The 21393-nt window shown below is 33.4% G+C and overlaps 1 protein-coding gene across 29 annotated transcripts; it reads right to left on the bottom strand.

The window, feature by feature from the left end:
- Positions 1–7227: 7227 nt before the first annotated feature.
- LOC112034340 (putative disease resistance protein RGA3) lies at positions 7228–20354 on the bottom strand. 29 transcript variants are annotated; one of them, XM_065776329.1, is made up of 18 exons: positions 17229–20354; positions 16637–16863; positions 15781–15988; positions 15425–15574; positions 15290–15322; positions 14591–14659; positions 14493–14522; positions 14185–14303; positions 13624–13877; positions 13164–13258; positions 12933–13067; positions 12152–12393; positions 11903–11994; positions 11685–11778; positions 11392–11480; positions 10114–10446; positions 8964–9098; positions 7228–8736 (listed from the first exon to the last, which is right to left on the bottom strand). In XM_065776329.1, the coding sequence occupies exons 1-2, from the start codon at positions 20337–20339 to the stop codon at positions 16756–16758; spliced, it is 3219 nt and encodes a 1072-aa protein (XP_065632401.1). In that variant the 5' UTR covers positions 20340–20354; the 3' UTR covers positions 7228–8736; positions 8964–9098; positions 10114–10446; positions 11392–11480; positions 11685–11778; positions 11903–11994; positions 12152–12393; positions 12933–13067; positions 13164–13258; positions 13624–13877; positions 14185–14303; positions 14493–14522; positions 14591–14659; positions 15290–15322; positions 15425–15574; positions 15781–15988; positions 16637–16755. The 29 variants fall into 29 exon arrangements, with proteins under 29 accessions (XP_065632401.1, XP_065632393.1, XP_065632416.1 ...); XM_065776321.1 differs by having other exon boundaries at positions 15189–15322; XM_065776344.1 differs by having other exon boundaries at positions 12152–12192; positions 12305–12393; positions 14493–14659; positions 15189–15322.
- Positions 20355–21393: the final 1039 nt, after the last annotated feature.

Raw genomic sequence — 21393 nt, forward strand, 5'->3', positions numbered from 1 at the left:
ATAATTGACTGTGTTCGATCAAGTCTTAGTCAATCCACTGCCGCTCGGTTGCAACTTAAAATTTTGCACCATTACCAACAATCATAACTTTTGGTGTAATGGATAAGTATTGGGTCTTATCAATTGGTATTAGAGCTAAGTTGGGCTAAGTCTCAATCAGTGGCAACTCTACATGCAAGTTAGGATAGTCACAGGACCACCCTGACTAGCAAAAAAAATGTACATATATACTTGTAAAAAAAAATATTATAAGTTAAACAAACATATTGTGACTATCTTAATAAAAATTTTGAAAACTTTAACTTGAGAATTACAAAAATTTATGTCCAACAAAAACAAGAGTAATGTTACTACATTCACAACATTTTCACAATAATTTCACAAGCGGGTATTGATTCTAATTAAGATTTTTTTTAAATAAAAAAATTATCTAAAGACAAGAAATCACAAATCTTGTAAATAAGAGCTTTTTATTAAGATTCTAATTAAATTAATTAACAAAATTCATCACCTATAATAACAAAAAATTATATATTTTATAATGAATGGCATGACCAAAATCAGTAGCAGACTGCCAAAGAGGAAATAGGAAGCGAACCTTCAATTGGTCTGATAAAAACCATAAAACCCATTAATAGTAGCAAAAATTGTAATGACACCTATTAATAGTAGCAAAAATAAGCTAAATAGCAAAATAAGCTAGCTTTATATTCTATTTCCAAAAGCAACCTTAAGGAACTTGATTAATTCTTTCTTAGAATTCCTATTATCCTTACGTCTAGTCTCTTAGATTAATTTTTGGGGGTTCCCTATTTGTGGTTCAACCCCCACCATCCCCCCTCCACCACTATCTACATATCTCTCTCTCTCTCTCTCTCTCTCTCTCTATATATATATATACACACATATTATTGGCTTCAAATTAAGAATTCTCAGGTGTTGCTCTTTAAAGATTTTATTAGATGTATAGATGGCACTTTTGGTTTATGAAACATGATCAACAAAATGTGATTTTTATATAATTGTATCTAGACTATACTGCAATGTCATGATGGATGGATTGGTCTTATTTTACTATAAAATATAAGTAATCATGTGGTTTATATGTTGCGGGATTTGTTCATATGATGAAATAAAGTTCGCCCTTTGCATTTTATTTTATTTTATATTTCCACTTTATGATATATGATTTATTGAATATAATCTATTGCATAGTTATCTTTATATACTTTTTCACTTAGTTTCAATTGTATAGAAGAAAGAGACGTGGATCTATGTTTTGGAGAAAAATATACCTATAAGTGTTGAATCGCATACATTTGTATGGTAATAAACAAAGTATACATGGTTAGAACTTGGTCTAATAGTTTTCACATTGAAATTTTTTTTATATACATATAAAATTTATTGCATTGTATTTTTATACATATCTCACTATATATAATACCCAACTACAAAATATATTTAATTTGTTAGTTGTTACACCACAAAAAACCTTCTAATATAAATCATATTTTCAAATTACACATATTGACTTTTAAAAATATACAATCTAATATATTAATTGTATAATTATCTAATAAAACATATTCATATTAAATTTTCTCATGCATCGCGCAAGTTTATGACTATTATCTATATCTATATATTACTAAAAACTGAAGCGTAGCATTTAATGTTGCTACGCTCCCATTGAGCCACGTCAGCAGCCATGTCATTATTAATTTTTTTCCAATTTTTTTATACAATTTTTTAACATTTAAAGTGAATTAAAAACTCTATTATATTACAATCAAAATATCATATTTAATTTATCTTCTTTTTAATTATTTTTATTTATTATTAAATTTTCAATTCCATTTTAACTTTTCATATCCCACTACTCTCTATCTTAACTTTCTTCAACCTTTCTCATTCCATTTCAACTTTTCATATCCCCACTACTCTCAATATTAATATTATTCTATCTTTTTATCTTCCTTTATTTTTTACTCTTCTTATTCTTATCCTCATGCTATAAAATTGTCATTCTCCCTCTTATTCCATGCATAATTTCTATTTTTCCACACACAAAAGCCCCTCTCTCTCTCTCTCTCTCTCTCTCTCTCTCTCTTTATATTTATATATATATATATATATATCCTTCAATTTTTGGTATATTTTTTTTAAAATTTAGTGTAACAGGTTGACCATCAAAACATACTGATGCAGTATTGAAACTCCACCAAATGCATCGCAGAAATCAGTTTTAGACTACTAGAAGTCAGTTAGTTTGCCAAAATTGGAATTGACAGGTAATCCAGCTTGATACGATTTAGTTTTATATTTTATGTTGTTATCTTTTTTATTCTCATTGGTTGTTAAATGTTATATTTGCATTATAAAGATAGTATATAAAAATAATATTATTTTATTACATAGCATAACTAAAATAATATGGTGTTTATTGCTATACATTTCATTTTTATTATTTTATTCTCATCTTATTTTATTCAACATTTAAATTTAGCAACATCCTCCATATCATAATTATTTATATTTTGTCTCATTTTTAAAAAAATTAAACGTATAATATTTTATTCAATAAATAAAATTGTTCTTATAAAGTCTTCCCATGAAATGTTACAATGCATCAATGGAAAAATGAAATACAAAACAAATATCAATTTAGAAACACTCAATTAAAAAAAAAAAAAAAGAATAAACAATTTTCTTATAAAGTATTCCCATAAAACGTTACAATGCATTAATAGAAAAAGAGAATACAAAACACATGCTATTTTAGAAACACTAAATTTATAATAATAATAATAATATCAAACCAAACATATCATAAAATAATAAACTAATAGTTATGGATGTACTAACTTCATGGCAGCAAAATGGAATAAAATAAAAATAAAATAAAAGTTACAATATGCATATTTAGTACATTTAGAATTATCATCAAATGTTGGGAAAACAATAGGATGTTAACAAAGAGGGAGAGAAAGAGATTAGTAAAAGAAATCAAATGTCAATTAAATAAATTAATTAGTAACCGTTAATTGGAAAACAAAGAGAGACCGATGGCTAAAGGAGTAAAAAATTAATTAAAGATGACCTTACGAATGTTATTATAAACTTTACAATGCAAATAAATAAATCATTAAATTCACTTAATTAAATCATATAATCAACAATTAAATAAAATCATACAAAATTTAAACTTGAAACTAATCAAACTCTAATCTAGAAAATCATATTTATTATCAAAATTAAAAGGAAAACGTTCTTCAATAATAATAGAAATATATAAGAAATAAAGATGAAAATTTTCAAAATCTTTTTTTTTTTTACATTTCATTTAACATTATTTATAAATAATAAAATAAAATAAAAATTCCTTAAATGCTTATATTCTTCACACACCATGACTTTTAAAATCTAATGAAAGGTTCTAAGAATTTAACTCTCATTTAATGCCTCTATTATGAAAATCAACAGCCAGTAAAATATGATAATAGTAAGAAACGTTATAAATGAAAACATGAAAAAACTAATTAGCCACTATTATTATGGAATAGATGTCTTTTTTTATGCATCTAAGAAAATGAAATGTATAGGGTTTACTTATTAAGGTATATGTAAAGATTTACGTTAAAAAAAATATGTAAAGCTTTTTTGAAAAAAAAAAAAGTATATGTAAGGTTTTTATTAACTTAAAAGACAATGAAAACCCAATTTTTAATTACTACAACCGTCACTACTCTATAAATCACACACAACACTATATTCAATATCCTAAACAACATAGTTAAACCCTTTTGGATATATACCACCATATTCAACTAATAAATTACAACCCAAATCAATCATACAATTACACAATCAAAGCATGAACATGTAATATGTATTACCTTCTGAATTATTGCATGGAATTTTCACAATTATTGAAAGAGAATCTCCAAATTTAATTTTTAGAAAACATCAAGACAAGGTGAATTTTATTCTTTTTAACTTCCATAGAAAAAAAAATATTACGCACATTATTTCAACCCTTATGGAAAAGAAGGTTTACATGTAGCATGCAAAACGTGTTTAATTGACTAAGAGATGTAAAAATTAGTCAACCAACTATGGTAGAATTAAGGTTTCAAATTTTAAATAAAACAATTCTACAATAATAAAAAATTATTTTGTGATAAATATGATTATGAAATGCATTACTTTTCATTAAATTAGTTCAAATTACAAAATAATAATAATAATAATGAGATCACCATAAAAAATAATCACGCGCAACGCGCGGGTCTGCGACTAGTAAATATAATTGCTATGTGCAGCCGCCTCGGCTAGTCTAGGGTTCGAATCCCACCTCCCCCACTCCCCCTACTTACATGTCATATTAAAAAATAATAAAAAAATCAGAATACCTACTAAAGAAAACCAGCATGGCAGATTAAGCTTGTAATTTTTTTTTAAAAAAAAATGCTTGTTTTGTGAACTCTCTGATCGTAACTCATAACGGAGCTGTCTACAGAAATCCCTATAAATTTGATGCTAGATAGACTGAATGAGGCCTAAAGAGCAAGAAGCATTTTGGGTCATGTCTAGACTGAATGAAAGCAAAATTATTGACCCTTAAATCTTAATGTGTTGGAAATAATAACTATAGAACTTGGAACAAAAAGCAAATGCAACAACGGCACCCAAAATAAAAAAAGTACAAGATGTTACCTATAAAAGAATCAGAATTTAAGTGTGTACATCGAAACAAAAGTTGAATGGCTCCAATGCAAATATTTTGGGGCATACTAATGATGAGTACAGAGAATTTCTAGGTTAGTCCAGTCTTCACTTCTCCACGTTTTACAATGCCGTTTCAAAACTGGACAACTATGAATTGCAACAGACATTAGGTATTTGCAGGAACATCCCACTCTTCCCCTTCTTCACTGACATGAAACACTTAAATCACCAAGACAAAAAATCTACATGCGTCCGTGTTTGTTTGTTTAGACCCTTGTAAACTCAGATTGTTTAACCTAATTAATTAACCAAGTTGTTACTTAGGTTTATTATTCAAATCTAAGTCAAACACAAAAAATTGTATCACTAAGTGCGGAAAAGTAAAGAAGACAACGATATGATGACCCAAAAAAACCAATGAAACCGTTCAGTTTCAAGGTAAAAAACCTAAGGAGAATTTAACCTAAACTATCCTCAAGGCAACAAATTCACTATGATAGAATAGAAGTTTTACAATAGATGTTTCCCTAAATCTAAACCTACTTCTTGTAGTACTTACTCATGTGACCACACCCAATTTTGAATCCGCGAACTCTTCTATCTAAATTTGTTGAACACAAACACCCATATTTGTGACTCTGAGAGCTCCACTCAAAGATTTAGATCATCAACACAAACATTCTAGTTTGTGACTCCAAGACCACCTTTGAAGATTTAAATCTCTAGCACCTTTGATGACTAGTGATTTTAGCAACTTTTACAACACCGAATCTTGAGTTTCTTCAAAAAATATTGCCAATAGAAGATTTTAGAGAGTTTTGGGAACAAAAACCCTAGATCTCCAATTGGAGGCACAAGATGCACTATTCTCTCTCTAAAAAACTCCTGTAAAACGTGTCTTAGGGTTTTCTTTAAATACTAGGAAAATTAGATCTAAAACCATAATCACTTAATGGGCTTTATGAGCTGTTGGCTAAAATTAAATTATGCAAATCCGTGTCTCGATCGATCGAACTTGTTTTCTTGATCGGTCGAGCAAGGCAAATTTTGGATTCTTCTTTCTGCAGCTTGTATGTTCTTGAATCTTGACCTGTATCAACTTGAGTATTGTCTAATAAACCTTATAGACTCTAAGATCTATATCTAGACAAGTTTGTGTTATGGTTTGCTAATTGTTTTAAACTTTTAGAACCTAACAATCTAGATTCATACTCTTAACTTGTAACATCAAAGCATGATGGTCAGAAACTATAAATTCAAAGCCCTTAAAATTAATGATACTAACCGTAGACCCACGCGATGCGTGAAAATACTATTAATGATCATTTTGTGATTGAACTTATTTGAAAGTAAAATTTTCTATAATAATTTGTTAAGGATCATTTTGTGAATTGCTAAAAGAAAAATCTTACTCCATAACTTAATAAACTATCATTACTAAAAGAAATAACTAAAGATATATATCAGAACTTATCAGATTATTCAAACAAAATTTTGTCAAGAAATCATTTAAATCAGCCATCAAATATATGGCATACCTTAGAAGATATATTTATTATAGGACATGATCCTAGATGTTTTAGACAGTTCCAAAGATGCCATTAACACTTCCCGCTTAAGCAAGATATGCTTACGTGAGTAATATAGTTTTGAGTTCAGATAGCAAAAATAATCATCACGAAGTTATGAGAGAATGAAACAAATAGCATAAGACCATTTTGTAATTATTTGCAGGTAAGATTATTTTGTGTACTAAATATGGACTCTACTGTAACTTCTAGAATTACTGCGCCATAAAAAATTTCTAACAATGTTTGTTGCAATGAATCGTTTTAATTACGCTTTTTCCTCCGCATATTTTGTGATAACAAAAATGAAGGTCAGTTGTCTTTAACTAAATTTAGTATCTATTTAGAGAGCATTCAGTGCTCTAACTCATAGGTAATTGCTTGAGATACAGAATCAATGTAAGATTACAGCCCAATTTTAAAGAACTTTCTTTTCAATAGTAAGTAGAGGTTCAGATCAATCCAACAATTTCTCAGGTGTTAACCCTTAATTCTGTTAAAATAAAGCTACTCAAATGAATGAATTTTATTCTGTTAACTCTTTATTCTGTTAATATATGCTTGTGTTTCCTTGGACTCGCAGGGTTACATTCAATGATTGATGTGTTGGCTATTAGGATTTTTGTTTTTGGGTACTAAAATATTAATTACACTCGCTAAGTTTGATTTTAGTCTCTGACAATTACATCTGGATCTATAAAAGAAAATAGACAAGTCAATCTAATTCATGCCCAAGCCTAAACGATGTCAACAATTTTCGAGGTACAAGATACTTTACCACTTGATTTAACTAGAACCCATAAAAGGCATGTCATTGACATACATGAACAGAAATGCAAGAATTCAAAATGCTATCAACCATTAGAGATTAAATTCAAATTTGAACCCATAAAAGGCATGTCATTGACATACATGAACAGAAAGACAAGAATTCAAAATGCTATCAACCATCAGAGATTAAATTCAAATTTGAATTGTCAGAGACTAAAATCAAACTTGGAGAGTGTAATTAACATTTTATTACCCAAAACTAAAAATCCTAATAGCCATAACACATCTTTCATTGCATGTAACCCTGCGAATCCAAGGAAACACAAGCACATAGTAATCCTTAAACCATTAACTATAGTAAATAACTAAATATCCATGAGGAGAGAAGAAAGATTGAATTAAAGAACCCACAAAACGAATTTCTTCGGGGTCTTGTCTTTTAGAACTGATAGTAAGAGACAAAACTCAACAGAGCGGCTTCCTATGCCGAATTTAATAGAAGCAAGCTTGTGGAATAGGGAAGCACCACTAGACAAAACAAGGAACTTGGACCCAACTTGGAAAGAGTGCAAGCTTCCTTCATCTTAAATGCGTCAATGTGATAAAAATATAGCTTGGCAGACACCCTGATTAACAACAATCCATCTTTAAAGGCCAATGGAACCATCCCTGGGTCCATATCACAAGTCACCCGTTGTGCCACTCTTTGATGTAGATTGCAAAACCGTGGATGCTCTTCTTCAATTTCCTGCAAAGACTTTGAGTGTCCTAGTGTCCATTTGAATTCAAAATAATCTTCAAGGAACCATATGTGAAGTCCCATTTCACATAATGCAATTGCCCTTCAGAATCTCCAATGCATGCCTGAGGGATGGCCTCAAATTCCTTAGCGGGGACTGGTACCCAAATTAACCAAGAGGCTCCTTCTCTACATAAAATGTGAGCACTTTATCTCCACCAGTCAGCCAATGTAAAATCCCTCCAACAGACACTTTTTTTCTTGACTAAATTGTTATTGCAGTGGCGAATCTCATTTGATTGTGTCCACGCCCCAGATTCTGATGAGTATACTTCAAAAGTATAATATAAGCCCTCCTCCTCCTCTCCTCAGTCTCAGTCTCAATCTCCAATGGCCTGACTCTAACCAGTTTGAATTTAGTAGAACTGTAAACAGGATCCTGAGTTGGGTCAAACGCCAGTCCTATGGTGGTAAGATTGTCCAGTGCAGAAGGTGATTTGAATTTGATCCACTCCTTGTTTGGGGGATTGCAGACATAAATAGCAGGGTCTTGAGCTTGGGCAGGAAAGCAACTCAAACAATATACAAGCTCATTGCATGATGCTTACATCACTACATCCTCAGGAAGGAAATCAATCACCTTTTGCAGCACTGTTCACCACCTTTACCTTCATCTTCTGATTCAACAGCAGGAATGTAGCTAACTGTTTCGATATCTTCATTGCCCCACTGATACTTCCCTTGGAAGATGAATCCTGATACAATGGGCTTTTGCTTTTGTAATTGAGCCTGGATGAAGGAGCGGTCAAATATGAGTTGGTGCCAGCCTTTGGAAACACACTTTAATCCGAGAAGAATCTTTGTAGGAAAACAAGAAAGCGCATTAAAGGGAACATCAGTGTTCAAGAATCCAAGATTCTCTATTTCCTGAAATGGAATTCACATAACTTTAGAAACAATTACAAGAATTTCATTGTAGCTAGCTTCAAACTAACAAAGATGAGCAACAGACAGTAGCAGTAGTCCATGGAAGTTAATATTGAAAGCACAGGAAAATATTCAGACAGTACTGTTACATTAGTGAGAGGGTAATCTATACTATAATAACAACCAAAGCACTAGTATAAAAAAGCAATCCTAGGTTAAATGCATACCACTCCAAAGCAAAAGTAGAACCAGTTTCTACATTTTTTCTTTGATGGAGATAATGAAGATGGTGGTGGTGGTGGTGGTGGTGATGATGATGTTGTCAATTCAGAAATTAGCATCGTCGACTCAACACGCCCACTCTGCAGGATAAAACAAGGTCCAGAGGTTAAAGGTAAGGCTACTTCTCTTGTCTCAAAACCCTAACCTAATAATTAAGAACCTCCCAAATCAACAATCATAGTCTTAAAAGAATGACCAAATTTCATATGTATTATTTGATAGCTGTGAAGAATAACAACTTTTCTATGGAATTCAGTCTAATCAAATCAATATGAACAATATCTTAATTAGAGAAAACCACAAGACAGAGTGATAGCACATTCTTGCGAAGCAACAGGAAGAAAGAATCAGGGTGAGGGGGATGTCAATTTTTAAACTGCACACTTTTTTTACACTTTTTTATAGTACAAGTATACTTTAGCACACTTTTAGCAAAAAATTAAATAAATTGACAAGTTGGTGCCAAATGCCAAACGCACACCAGTGCCTGTTTTATTTAACTTTCAGCTCATGGTACTGTAAATAAAAGGTTAACAAAATCATGACTTTAACCCATATAAACATAAATCTCTACAGGCTAGGAGAATATAGAGTTTCATCAGGTAGACTCCATTATGATGTCATATTTTTAGTTAATCTATCTTGTAAATTTTGCCAAAAACCAAATATGGAATAATAATCTTAGTAGTAAATAAACATAAAATAATTTGAATATGATAGTTGGGTAACATTATATTGTTAAAACTTAACATAGCAACTTTTCAGCCTCATCTACTAGCTAAAGTTTGTTTATGAACATGAGAAGCTTAAAAATATATAAACAACGGCTTCTAAAGGTCACTTTGTTGATAGATTTTTAGTGACTGGCTTATTAAAGATTATTAACACTCTAGCACTTCTTTTAGCAGCAATATTATCTTAGGATATTAGCCATCAGAAAAATGAAATTTAACAAAAGCATCCGCTTACACAAATCAATTTTGCCACTAACACATGCAATTTACATACTCTTGAAATCAAAACCTGTCCCTACAGCAATAAACGTTTTATCCAGGCATTCACATTTAAACAACAAACTCTTTGGAATGAACTTACAGATATATAAAGAAGCATTTGCCTAATTTCCTGTTCATGTGTCACCGCTTGACATTGTTTCTTCTTGGCATCCATGACATGCTATGTTCATGATTTTGAATGGAGACACATCTACCAGCACTTTTACATCCATGAATTGAGTATAGAGCTTTATAAATAAGGTCAATGATCAGGACAAAGACAAAGGTAGCTTCATTAATCTGACGTATGCAGGGCCTATCAAGCTTTATCAATTAGCCATCTTGCATCAGAATGTAAGACAAGCTTATTTGAGGTGCATCCCTGCTCAACAATTTTGAACCCTATAAAATGTGCATCTCCAATAGTTTTACACTGCAAAATTTACAAACAAGGTCAGTGATTCAGCACAATGAAGGGGAGAAAATAGAAAAACATATTTATAAGCAAATTGATTATGTTTATTGTTGCAACTCCAACGGAAACTTTTACTTTGAAACCAAAATGATTCTATAAGTTTTCCTTATTGGGCTAACTACTATTCTATTGCCCTTTTTCTAGTAAACAACATTAATACACTATACATGTAAGCTCTTCTAGACACCATTTGAAGATCATTATGGTATTTTGATCCCTCACCCACTGGTTGAAGCAAATCCTCAATAAGGAGTGGAGTACACGATATTGAATATTGTAGCAGATATTTCGTTATGCTGGATTTAAGAACATTTTTGTAATTAAACATTATACGGACTAGCGCCCAAAAGCAAGCCAATGACAGTTGGAAAACTTTTACAAAAAGGGGCATGATTCAGATTAATCTGCAATTCAAGATCACTGAAAATAAGAGTTTGAAATTCTGTTGAATTGGATAACAATATGGAAAAAGGAAGGTTGGACTAGAGCTCTTAATCAGCAATTCAACTATTGCACACACAAAAAGACATAACAGTGGTATAAATGGGTTATATAAAAGCTAAAGCTGATTATGCGTAGTCAGTTTGCCTTAAGGGATCGCCCAGTTAGATATATGCTAAAGATGATTATGGAATTTATAAATTTACACGCTACCCAATCCAAGATGATTGAAAACATAGATAACCAAATGGTAGGAGGATCCATGTAGACCCCAAAATTTTGGGACTAAGGCTTTGTTATTGTTGTATAACTACATGGTAGGAAGATGTTGAGAAATTTTATAGTAATAATATAGAAATCACTAATGATAGTTACACATTTATAGTATTTATTTCATAGGAAATATGAAAAGGCTAATAGAAAAGCACCTCATAGGAAAAGAAGACAAGAATATATAGTTACCTGTACTAGATAATCTATGCAATACCTGCACCCAGAGTTTATAAGTGGCAGACCGTGCATGAACTCCACAAATAGTATGGGCAATTGGGCTGCAAAATGAAGATTTGATTACTAAAATACAAAGATCTTTATGAAAAGCCACCATAAATAAATGCTCAAGATACTTAAAATCTAGAGAAAAAAATGCAAATCATCATCGTAAACAGAATGACTGGGAGAAAACAGAGTACACTAAGGCTATAAAGAATGAAATTGGATGCCATGTTACAGATCATCATCACTATAAAACTCACCCTCGTAGCATACAACATCGTTCTCCATGCTTAAAACTTCAAACACAGGTTGTGGTACCAGCTTAATGAGCCTTGTCAGTGATCAAAATCATGACTGACAAACATACCAACAAATTAATCGAGAGAAAGATAGAAGAAACTAAACCCAATGAGGCATTAGATCAATATTTGTAGGAAAAATTTGGGGCAATAGTAATATTTACAAAGGGAAGAATTACTTCTTTGGTAGCTCAGAATCCTTTCTCATATGTCAAGTGCTTGCCCTCAGAGCTCCCTTGTATAGTGGGCATTGTTTGGTCGGATAGAGGTGCTATTCATGGTAAAAAAAACATCAATTAATAGTAACAATACCACCACAGGGATAAAGAAAAGGCAGGAAGAGTTCTGGACAAACATAATTTGCCTAAAACAGAGGAGGGGGAGGAAGAGAGAAGATTACTTCTGTTTGTCTTGTGTTTTGAAATTACCCCAATCTTGAAGGAAATAAACCAAACTATGGAAAGAACTCCTTTAGTGTGGCATGATTGACATGAGACAGCAAAGAAGTCCCAGTAAACCAATAAGAATTAAGTTCACTTCCACGAATGTTGTTCCAGATAAAGACATTTTGTGCTTGTTACCTAATCCAACTAATGAAGCCAATGTATTCATAATATCTTCATCCCTACTGCCGGTCACTTCTTTTCCATGCTATGAAACACCTCTGGCTCTGAGACAAAGAACAAGCATAAGATATTGACTTACAAACTTGATAAATACCAAATACCCAACCCTATAACATTAGGACTGGATAATTAGCATATATTTGAGCTATGAGAGCTTCCTTCTTTCTTCTTAAAAAAATTGTTACTTGAAAAAAAAGAAAAAAAAAAGTTTCACAGTATCAAAATCATAGACAAGGTTACATAAAGGTCTTAGTAATAAATTACCTAGTTTACTTTTCATTATTATTAAACAAGATGGACTATTATAGAAACCAGCATTCCAGGTTAAACTTATTTCTGCTGCATCGCAGAAGTGATCCATTTGTACACAAAGCCTTCTGTGTGATGTTTAGATTGGATGAGGCAGAAAGAGAATGGAACTTTTTTGCAAGATGTTCTTGAATGAGACAAAACATTCAAGGTTGGAAATAGGAGTTAACTACTAAAGAGAACCAGCATCCCAAATTAAGCTTGTTTTTTCTGCATCTACAAATTAATGAAGTTTTAAATATACGAATCTATTTCAAGTCATGAAGGAACTCACATAGAATGGTATCTAAGCATGTCTCCCATTAATAGGAGCTCGTATACCCAGCCATTGCACCACAAATGGTTGTGCACTAGGGGGATTTAACACACATTATCCGATGCATGGCTTGGAACAGCACATACATGGGATCTGCAACACAAGCAAAGGAAGTCTTATTTTTTGCCAATCAGATTGTAGGAAAAGTCACAAAACAAACAAATGATATGAAGCTAAAAATAAACTAACCTAAAAATTTAAGGCTAATAGCCATCTTCAATTTCATGAATTGATAATGAGCAGCAAAAAAGTTGTAATTACTTCAAAGAACTTCTCATGAACCCCTGCATAATTTTCCTACAGTTAAATCATTGGTCCTTATGTTTTCATGTTGTATAAGGACTGAAAACTTCTAAGTGTTGCCAAATGGAAGCTAAGGACCCCTGTTCACCATGTTGTAGTGCAACTAAATTTACTATTAGTCAAAAGGGGTGCCTTAAACAGTTGAAATTATTTTATATGTCTTACCAGGACTGAAGGCAAAACAAAGTTAATTGTAGCCAAGTCTTAAAGTTAGAATTAGTTGCTACACAAATACACCTCTTCGAGTTCTTTCTTTACTAACATTCAAAGATGATCTCACAATTACCAGGCATGGCAAACAACACATTTAACACCAAAGGAAGACAATACATCTTAGCACCCATACCTAAAATTTTGATATATCCAGACTCACATCCTGGAGTAGCTTATTTGCAAAAGAATCCTGCAGGTCTTTGGTGTTCATGCTTACAGAAAAGCTTTTTTCCTACACTTTTTAGCTATTACTATAACCATGTATACATTTTCTTTAAGTTATTTCTTCAAATTGTCCACCAGCTCCTTCAAGGTAAATGGGTGACTCAGGAATCAAGCAACAGTCCACATCACTGTTAGCAAGAGTAGTTTACATTGCTATGAATCCTGCATGAAAATATCTCAACTATCAGATTTAGGTGAAGCTGATTTTAGGAACATTGTTTAAGAATATATGGAAGAGAAATAGGTCAGAAAGATATCAGAACATTAAATGGAAAGAAATAAGAGCATTAGTGACAACACTAATAAAAATTGACCTAGGTTACCAGATAGCTGTGCCCACTTAGCACCTTGGATTGACCAATGATGGTCATTTAAGGATTCTTGACATTTGTTCAGATATAAGTCAACATTTTAAAGAGAACAGAGGAAGAAGTTACAACTGAAAGATTTAAATAATAAAAGAACATACTTTATAGTACCATTGATAGCCATCGAGGTTTTTGACTTTTTGCATCATCCTTGGCCAACACATCTTTCTTTTGGACTAGGTTTGATCTGGTTTCTGCTCAATAGTAGGCTGACTTGTAACTAGAAAATCACCAACCAAGGCAATCTCACTCCCATACTCCATAAAAACTTCCCTACAAGTTCAACCTCCTCTCCAGTAAAATATCACCCAACACACCACCCCCCCCCCCCCCCCCCCCCCCCCAATGCAGTGCAGGGTGTAAGTGTTGTAAAATTTGAGAAGTAGCAAGGTGTTATAGACAGTCTCACAAGTTCGTTGCAGTTGGACACACACAAACTCTGGTAGGAGCTGGGAAGTCAGTGCTATAATTTTGAAAGTAATCTGCTGCTCTCTGTTGTGGTTTTACCTGCTCTCAGTTATGCTAAAGAGGCTTTTAAATTCCTCTTCTCTATCTTCATATTTCATTATTCTCCAACTACATGCCCAAAAAAAAGAAGTTATACTGTCTCTTTCTCTATCTCTTCATTGCTCTTAAAAAATAGATACAATGCACAAAGGTGGATCTTCTTCTTCATTGCATTCTTCACCTCACCTAAATCTACCACATTTTTCAACCCTACTATTGCAAGTTTCCCTTGAATGTGGTTCAAATTTTCTGATTCTCCCAATTTACATATTTCATCACCCTCACCGCCTACACCTACAGGGAAGTAACTTAATGTTCTAAGATAAATTAATCTTCCAATTCCTTTTGGAAACAATTTTATTCCAATTTCATCAAAATCATCATCAAACAGGCAATTTCTCAAGTTTATCATCTTAAATTAATTAGTTTACCCACCCCCTGAGGTAATTTCTCAAGTTCACTACACTCAGTAACATCCAAACTTTGTAAATTACATATACTTTCTGGCAATTCTTTTAAATCAAAGCAAGATAACTTGAGGTATCTTAAATTATCAATTTTTCGACCTTATTAATTAGAAGTACTGGAATGAATTCACCTTTCAAATATAAAGAATGTAGATATGTCAAATGGTTGAATAACTTGGGTTGGACAGTCTCAAAAGAAGACAAAAAATTCAAATTGAGTTCAGTACACTACCACTTCAACTGTAAGCCCACACCTCCTAATTTCCTGCACGAAACAGGGCTTTATTAAAACCACGTGCTATGACTAGCAATTATTTCCGTCTCTATTTTATAATGATCATTTCCATCTCAAGGATAGAGCACAAACCCTAATAGTGGCGAGGGAGGGTTTGATCCTCCTGGTTCTGAAGCAATAGTCAAAGAAATCCTAGAAAAAGGAGAGTTAACAAAGGCTTTAGATCCCTCCTCTCTCTCTATCCTTCAAAAAAACTCCACTTGTATCTAAAATTCATGATCCCTGATACAACACACAAAAATTCAATAAAGCCAATCAATAAAATTCTAATATATTTTTAACAACTATAATCATTAATGTAAACACAATTGGATTCAAAAAATTGATCCAAGATAAAAATATTAACGCTAACCAGAAATGATAGGCACAAAGTAGCAATAAACACTGATTGAAAATGATGATCATGCAAAGTAATCAAGGAATTTCACCTCATCATTTGTCTTTAAAGTCTCTGTCCACTTCAACACCTTCCTTTTACTACCCTGTCCCATAAGATGTATCTGTCTTCTTCAGTGTATGTCAATCATCCTGTATTGTTCAGCTCAGCAAATCACCTACGTTTGACCAAGTTTTCATCTTCACAATCCTACTCAGGTTACAAGCGGTTCCCCCTTTACTTCATGTTGAACATCTTTCCTGATAGGCACCCCACCAGACCAACTTGCTAAATAAACCATATTACAATTAATCAAATACTAATTTTCTACAAACTACTCTCAACGCCTTGCTTTTATATTATTTTTAGCTCAGGATAATGGGTGTAGAGATTTTCCATTAACTTTTTTTTTTTTTTTTTTAAATCTTCACCCAAAAACAACTTTTATATCATTGCTTAAGCCTTGCTCTTACCATGTTCTCCCCAATGCACCAAAATCATTATTTCTCAAATCATGAAAGAAAAAAAAAATTCAATCTGCTACACAACTCAAAAAAGTGTTAGGGACCTTAAAGATTTCAGTGGGAAAAAAAAAAGCATGTAAACTGCCAAATCGATGGTTCTTAAGTTTGCACCTTGTATAGAGGCTTTATATTCTCTATTCAAGAACATCTTATATTAGGAAAAAACATGGAGAGAGTTTCATTATATCCCACACATAATGAAATCAATCAATAAAAAGTTAATATATTTTTAACGAGTATAATCATTGATCTAGACACACAATGGAATTTGACCAATTAATCCAAGATAGACATATTAAAGGTAACTAGAAATAAGAGACATAAAGTTGCGATATAAACATAGATTTAATGGTAATGTCCAAGCAATTTAAAAAGGAATCTGACCTCCTCCTTCATTGTCTTCAAACTTTTTGTCTTCTTAAATACTCTGCTCTTACTACCCAGTCTCATAACAATGTATCTGTTTCCTTCAGTGCATGTCAACTACCCTGTGCTGTCCAGATTCACAAATCCCCTTCATCAATGTTTACTTCCACCACTTGTTCATCCGCCTCAATCCCAGCCCCATCATCTTCCTCATGATTACTGTCCTCAACCACATCATCATGCATCTACATGCATGTCCAAAAGAAAAGCATACCACTATGTCAGATTAGTTTAAATAACCCAAAATGAACAAAACCCACAATGACCCATATAATAAAAAAATGAAGAAGAAAAATAAAATATAATAGAACCCATACCACTGAGAGATTAGAACAACAAGGATCACAAGCCAAACAAATAGAATGATTTGGTGGCGGTAGTGTGTTTGTGATATTGGGAAAAATTTATCATGGGACGTGGTTGATATTATAATTTATTGTTTTTGATGGGATAAATATAGAAGTTAATTGCGTCTATTTGCACAAATCCATATATGTATTTATGTATTTATATATTTGATAGGATAGTTTTGCAAGAAAAGAATAGTTACCTCTGAATCAATGCTGTCTGGAAGTTGACCGTCTCTTCGCACGTACTTACCATCAATTTGGATGTTTGGAATGTGAGAAATGTTGGGCCAGTAATCTCCTTTCCCTCTTTCGCAACGCCGCTCGAGAATTGGACATCCATAGATTTCCAATTCCTGTAGTAATGGAGTATTACGCAGGTAGTCTGGCAGAGACTTTAGATTGCCGCATCCCCCAATTTCCAAGGAATGAAGAAGTGGCATTATTTTAATTTTTGGAGTATTATTAGTAACAAAAGCATTAGCACTATTATCTTTTTCTTCTTCTTCTTCCTCTATTGTTCCTCCCATCCCACTCCATTCTTCCCACTCCTCCAATTTTTCAAATGTGAGAGATTTAAGGTTTGGGAATATGATGATGTCTTTGTTGTTGGATGATTCTGATAATTCTTCTTCTTCTATGTCTATTCCCAAAAATTCATCTCCCACCTTTCGAATCATTCGAGCCTTCCATATTTCTAATTCTTCGAGCAACGGCAGCTTCCCCAAAGGAGGCAACTGCTCTAGGTTTGGGCAATATCCGAGAGCAAGTGTTTTCAAATAGGTCAATTTGGACATCATCCAATTAGGATACATTGTGGTGCCCTTATAGTCTAAACCAATTACTAATAATTCCAAGCGGGGAGGTGGCTCTAAGGCATTTAGAATGGCTACATCTTTCTCCATTTTTCTTCTTCTTTCTTCCTCTTCCTCCTCTTCCTTTGTCTCCTCTTCCTCTTCAGATTCGCTATTCATTTCCTCTACTGTGTTAAAAAATAGCCCCAAATTACGGAGGTCGTTCTTCTTCTTCAATGTATTCTTGATCGCACCAAAATCTACCACATTTTTCAACCCGCATATAAGAAGTGTCCCTTGAATGTGGTTCAAATGTTCTAATTCTCCCAGTTTACATATTTCTTCGCCCTTACCTACAGGAAAGTATCCTAATGTTTTAAGACAAGTTAATCTCCCAATTCCCTTCGGAAACAATTTTATTTTAATATCTTCAATATCTTTATCAAATAGGAGGTGTCTTAAATTAATTAGTTTATCTATCCGCTGGGGTAATTTCTTAAGATACCAACACTCACTAACATCCAAACTTTGTAAATTACATAAATTGCATATACTTTCAGGCAATTCTTTTATCTTTCTACAAGATAACTTGAGTAATCTCAAATGTATCAATTTTTCCACCTCATTTGGAAGTTCTAGAATGGATCGATCTTTCAAATGTAGTGTACGTAGACATGTCAAATAGTCAAATAACTTGGGTTGCACAATCTGAGAAGACCTTGAATCTAAATTGAGAAAGCGTAGATTTTTCGCTTTATAGACAGACTCTGAAAATGTTTCTTCAACTATTAATGACAACTGTCGAGCTCTTTTAAAGTCTTTCTCAACCTTGTCACCACTATAATTGATTTTGAAACACACATCTTTTGCCATTGATTCCGCAAAGTCGTGCACTATATCGTGCATTTTGCAACTTACAATTTTACCATCATTATCATCTTTCTCAAAGTCTTGAAAAAAAGAGCGCATGGCTAAATTTTCAAAGTAGTGCTCTGCTTTGACTTCCATCTCCATATTTTCATTTGAGTTGATATATCCTTGTGCCATCCAATTGATGATTAACTCAAATTTATTGAATTCATAATCTTTCGGAAAGACAGCACAAAATAAGAAACATTGTTTCTCTGATGAAGACAATTCATAATAACTCAAAAAAAAGGGCCCCAAAAGACCATTTTCAACATCTTCTAATTTCCATAAATCATTGTGCAAAACCTTCTCCCACTCTTTTTTACTCATCTTGCCACGCAGGTAACTCCCTAGAATTTTTGCAGCAAGTGGCAAACCTTTACACTTATTTGCTAGTTTTTTGCCCGACTCTTCTAAATCCCTATATTGCTCTCCATAATCATCAGAAAATGCTATTTTCTTGATAATCAACCAACAGTCATTGGGGGACAATACCCCCAAATCGATTATGGAAGAACTCTCCATCATGTTTGCAACCCTAGTTTTACGTGTGGTCACTAGAATTCTACTACCTTCGGCACCACATTTGAGTGCATTTCTGAAGGGCTCCCATTTTGTGAAATCTTCAGTCCACACATCATCTAGGACAAGAAAGAACCTCTTTCCCCCAATCAAACTACAAAGTTTACCTAACAAACTTTGCAATTCAGTAGCGTTGGGAGATTGATCCTCAAGAGATTCAATGATTGCTTTGGCAACCTTGCACTGATCGAAAGGATCAGAAACACAAACCCACATTTTTTTATCAAAATGGGCCTGCACCTCACCATGATTGTAGGCTATTTGGGCAAGAGTGGTTTTTCCAAGACCTCCCATGCCCACCAAAGATATGACATGGGGTTTTCTTTCCTTTGGACTACACTTGCCTAAGAGGATGCTCAGTAGCTCATCCCTATTTCTATCACGACCAATTATATCGGACTCATCCACAAAGGACGTAGTTCCTGGTCGCTCAACCACTTCAGGTTGCCTTTTAAAGTCAATCCCATACTTCTCTCTGTCATTGAAAATCTCATCTAATTTTTCATTCAGTTTTTTAATCTTGTGACCAAGATCATGACGCAGTGGAAGGTTAAAACAACATGATGGAGATGGGAAGAAGGAGCATACCTTCTTCTTCACAACAGCTGGAACAGCAATATCAGCTGGTTTTCCTTCTTCTTTCTCTATCTCTGCTTTGATCCTTGCAGTGCTCCAGGTGTCCAAAACGTCGTCCATCTCGTAGTATATGTCTTGGAGCTTCTTTAACCAACGCTTCTCATTATCCAGCTTCACTGCATGTCTTTTATCGGCATCATCCAGCATTGTCTTGATGTCTTCGAGCTTGTCTTGAAGCTTTTGGACTTCTTCATCAACACCAACAAGCAACTTGATCTCTTGTTTAGCCAGCCGAACAGAGATTGAAACCAACTGCTTAAAGAGATCAGTAAGTAGTGCATCAGCTGCCATAGTTAATGGAGACTGAAAGTTAAGTTTGGACTGATAACACAGCAAGAAAAGAACAGCAAGTAGGAAATTAGCAATAGTGCGGTTGAGTTTGTGCTTCTCCATTTCCCATATTCAGCTATTTATAAGGAACCGCGTGAAGGAACCGCGTGAAGGAAGTGGCTAAGTGGTACATGCATGTTGGAACATTTTAAATTACTTAAAAGATCAAGTTGCAGCATCTTTGACTCTGTCCATGTGATAGTAATACGCGCGTGCCCTAATACACAACGGTAATGTTCCAATACATGCATGTTGGAACATTTTTATTATTATTTTATGTTGACATGCGGTCGTTAGTCTAATAACTCAATTTGTTATGAAAATAATATTTTATTGTGTCTGTAAAGACTAATACAAGTGGAAATAATCAATCAAGAATTAGAAAAGAAAAAAAATTCAGCAAAAAAAAAAAAAAGAAAAGAAAAAAAAAATGTAAAGGATAAAAGATAGAAAGTTGTTAACCTTGATTATTGGCATAAACCCAAGGATGTCTAGGGTCTTATATTTAATTACTTTTATTCATGGATGAATCATGTGGATCATTAAGATTAAGGAATAAGTGAATAGCTAAAATATTCTATTGGCTAGTACTCTTTAATAATTCTCAAAATCATATACTGATTTTTAACTGTTCCAAGGAATAGTAGGTTATGTTTAGAGCTATAAAACATTGGTGCTAAAGGTTTGTTGAGGGTCATTTTTGTAAAGCCAGCCCAAACCAGCAAAGCAGGCAATAAGAGTGGCAGGCATAGAATAAGACTGTTAGGCCCAAGTGGCAGGAAGAATAGAACACAGGCCCATAACGTGAATAAATGGGTCTTGAGGAAGCAAATGGGCCCTAAGGGCCCGGAAAGAGAGAAATGACACCCATGGGCAATGTATGGTATGAAAAAGCGAGAATGGGCCGCGACAGGCCCAAGGCAATGTAAACAAAGAAAGTAGGGGTTGATGGCAAGCCCATAAACCCCAATGATGAGTATGAGGAGATTGGGCCGAGGAAGCCCAATCAAGTTAGTAAAAGCTCATGGGAAAACAAAGTCAGTAAATGGGCCGAGGAAGCCCAAGGAAAGTAAAAGGGTCGCAGGCCCAAAGGGAAAAAAGAAAGGGACAATGGAGC

This window comes from Quercus suber, unplaced genomic scaffold (assembly GCF_002906115.3).
Source record: "Quercus suber isolate HL8 unplaced genomic scaffold, Cork oak 2.0 scaffold_132, whole genome shotgun sequence".
NCBI lineage: Eukaryota > Viridiplantae > Streptophyta > Magnoliopsida > Fagales > Fagaceae > Quercus > Quercus suber.

Bases quoted from the DNA above. Each gene is read 5' to 3' on its own strand.
- LOC112034340 (XM_065776339.1), bottom strand. From the start codon at position 20,339: ATGGAGAAGCACAAACTCAACCGCACTATTGCTAATTTCCTACTTGCT. The intron at 16,864-17,228 runs GTAACTATTCTT...ACATGCATGTAG, and splicing joins CAGACAGCATTGATTCAGAG to ATGCATGATGATGTGGTTGA.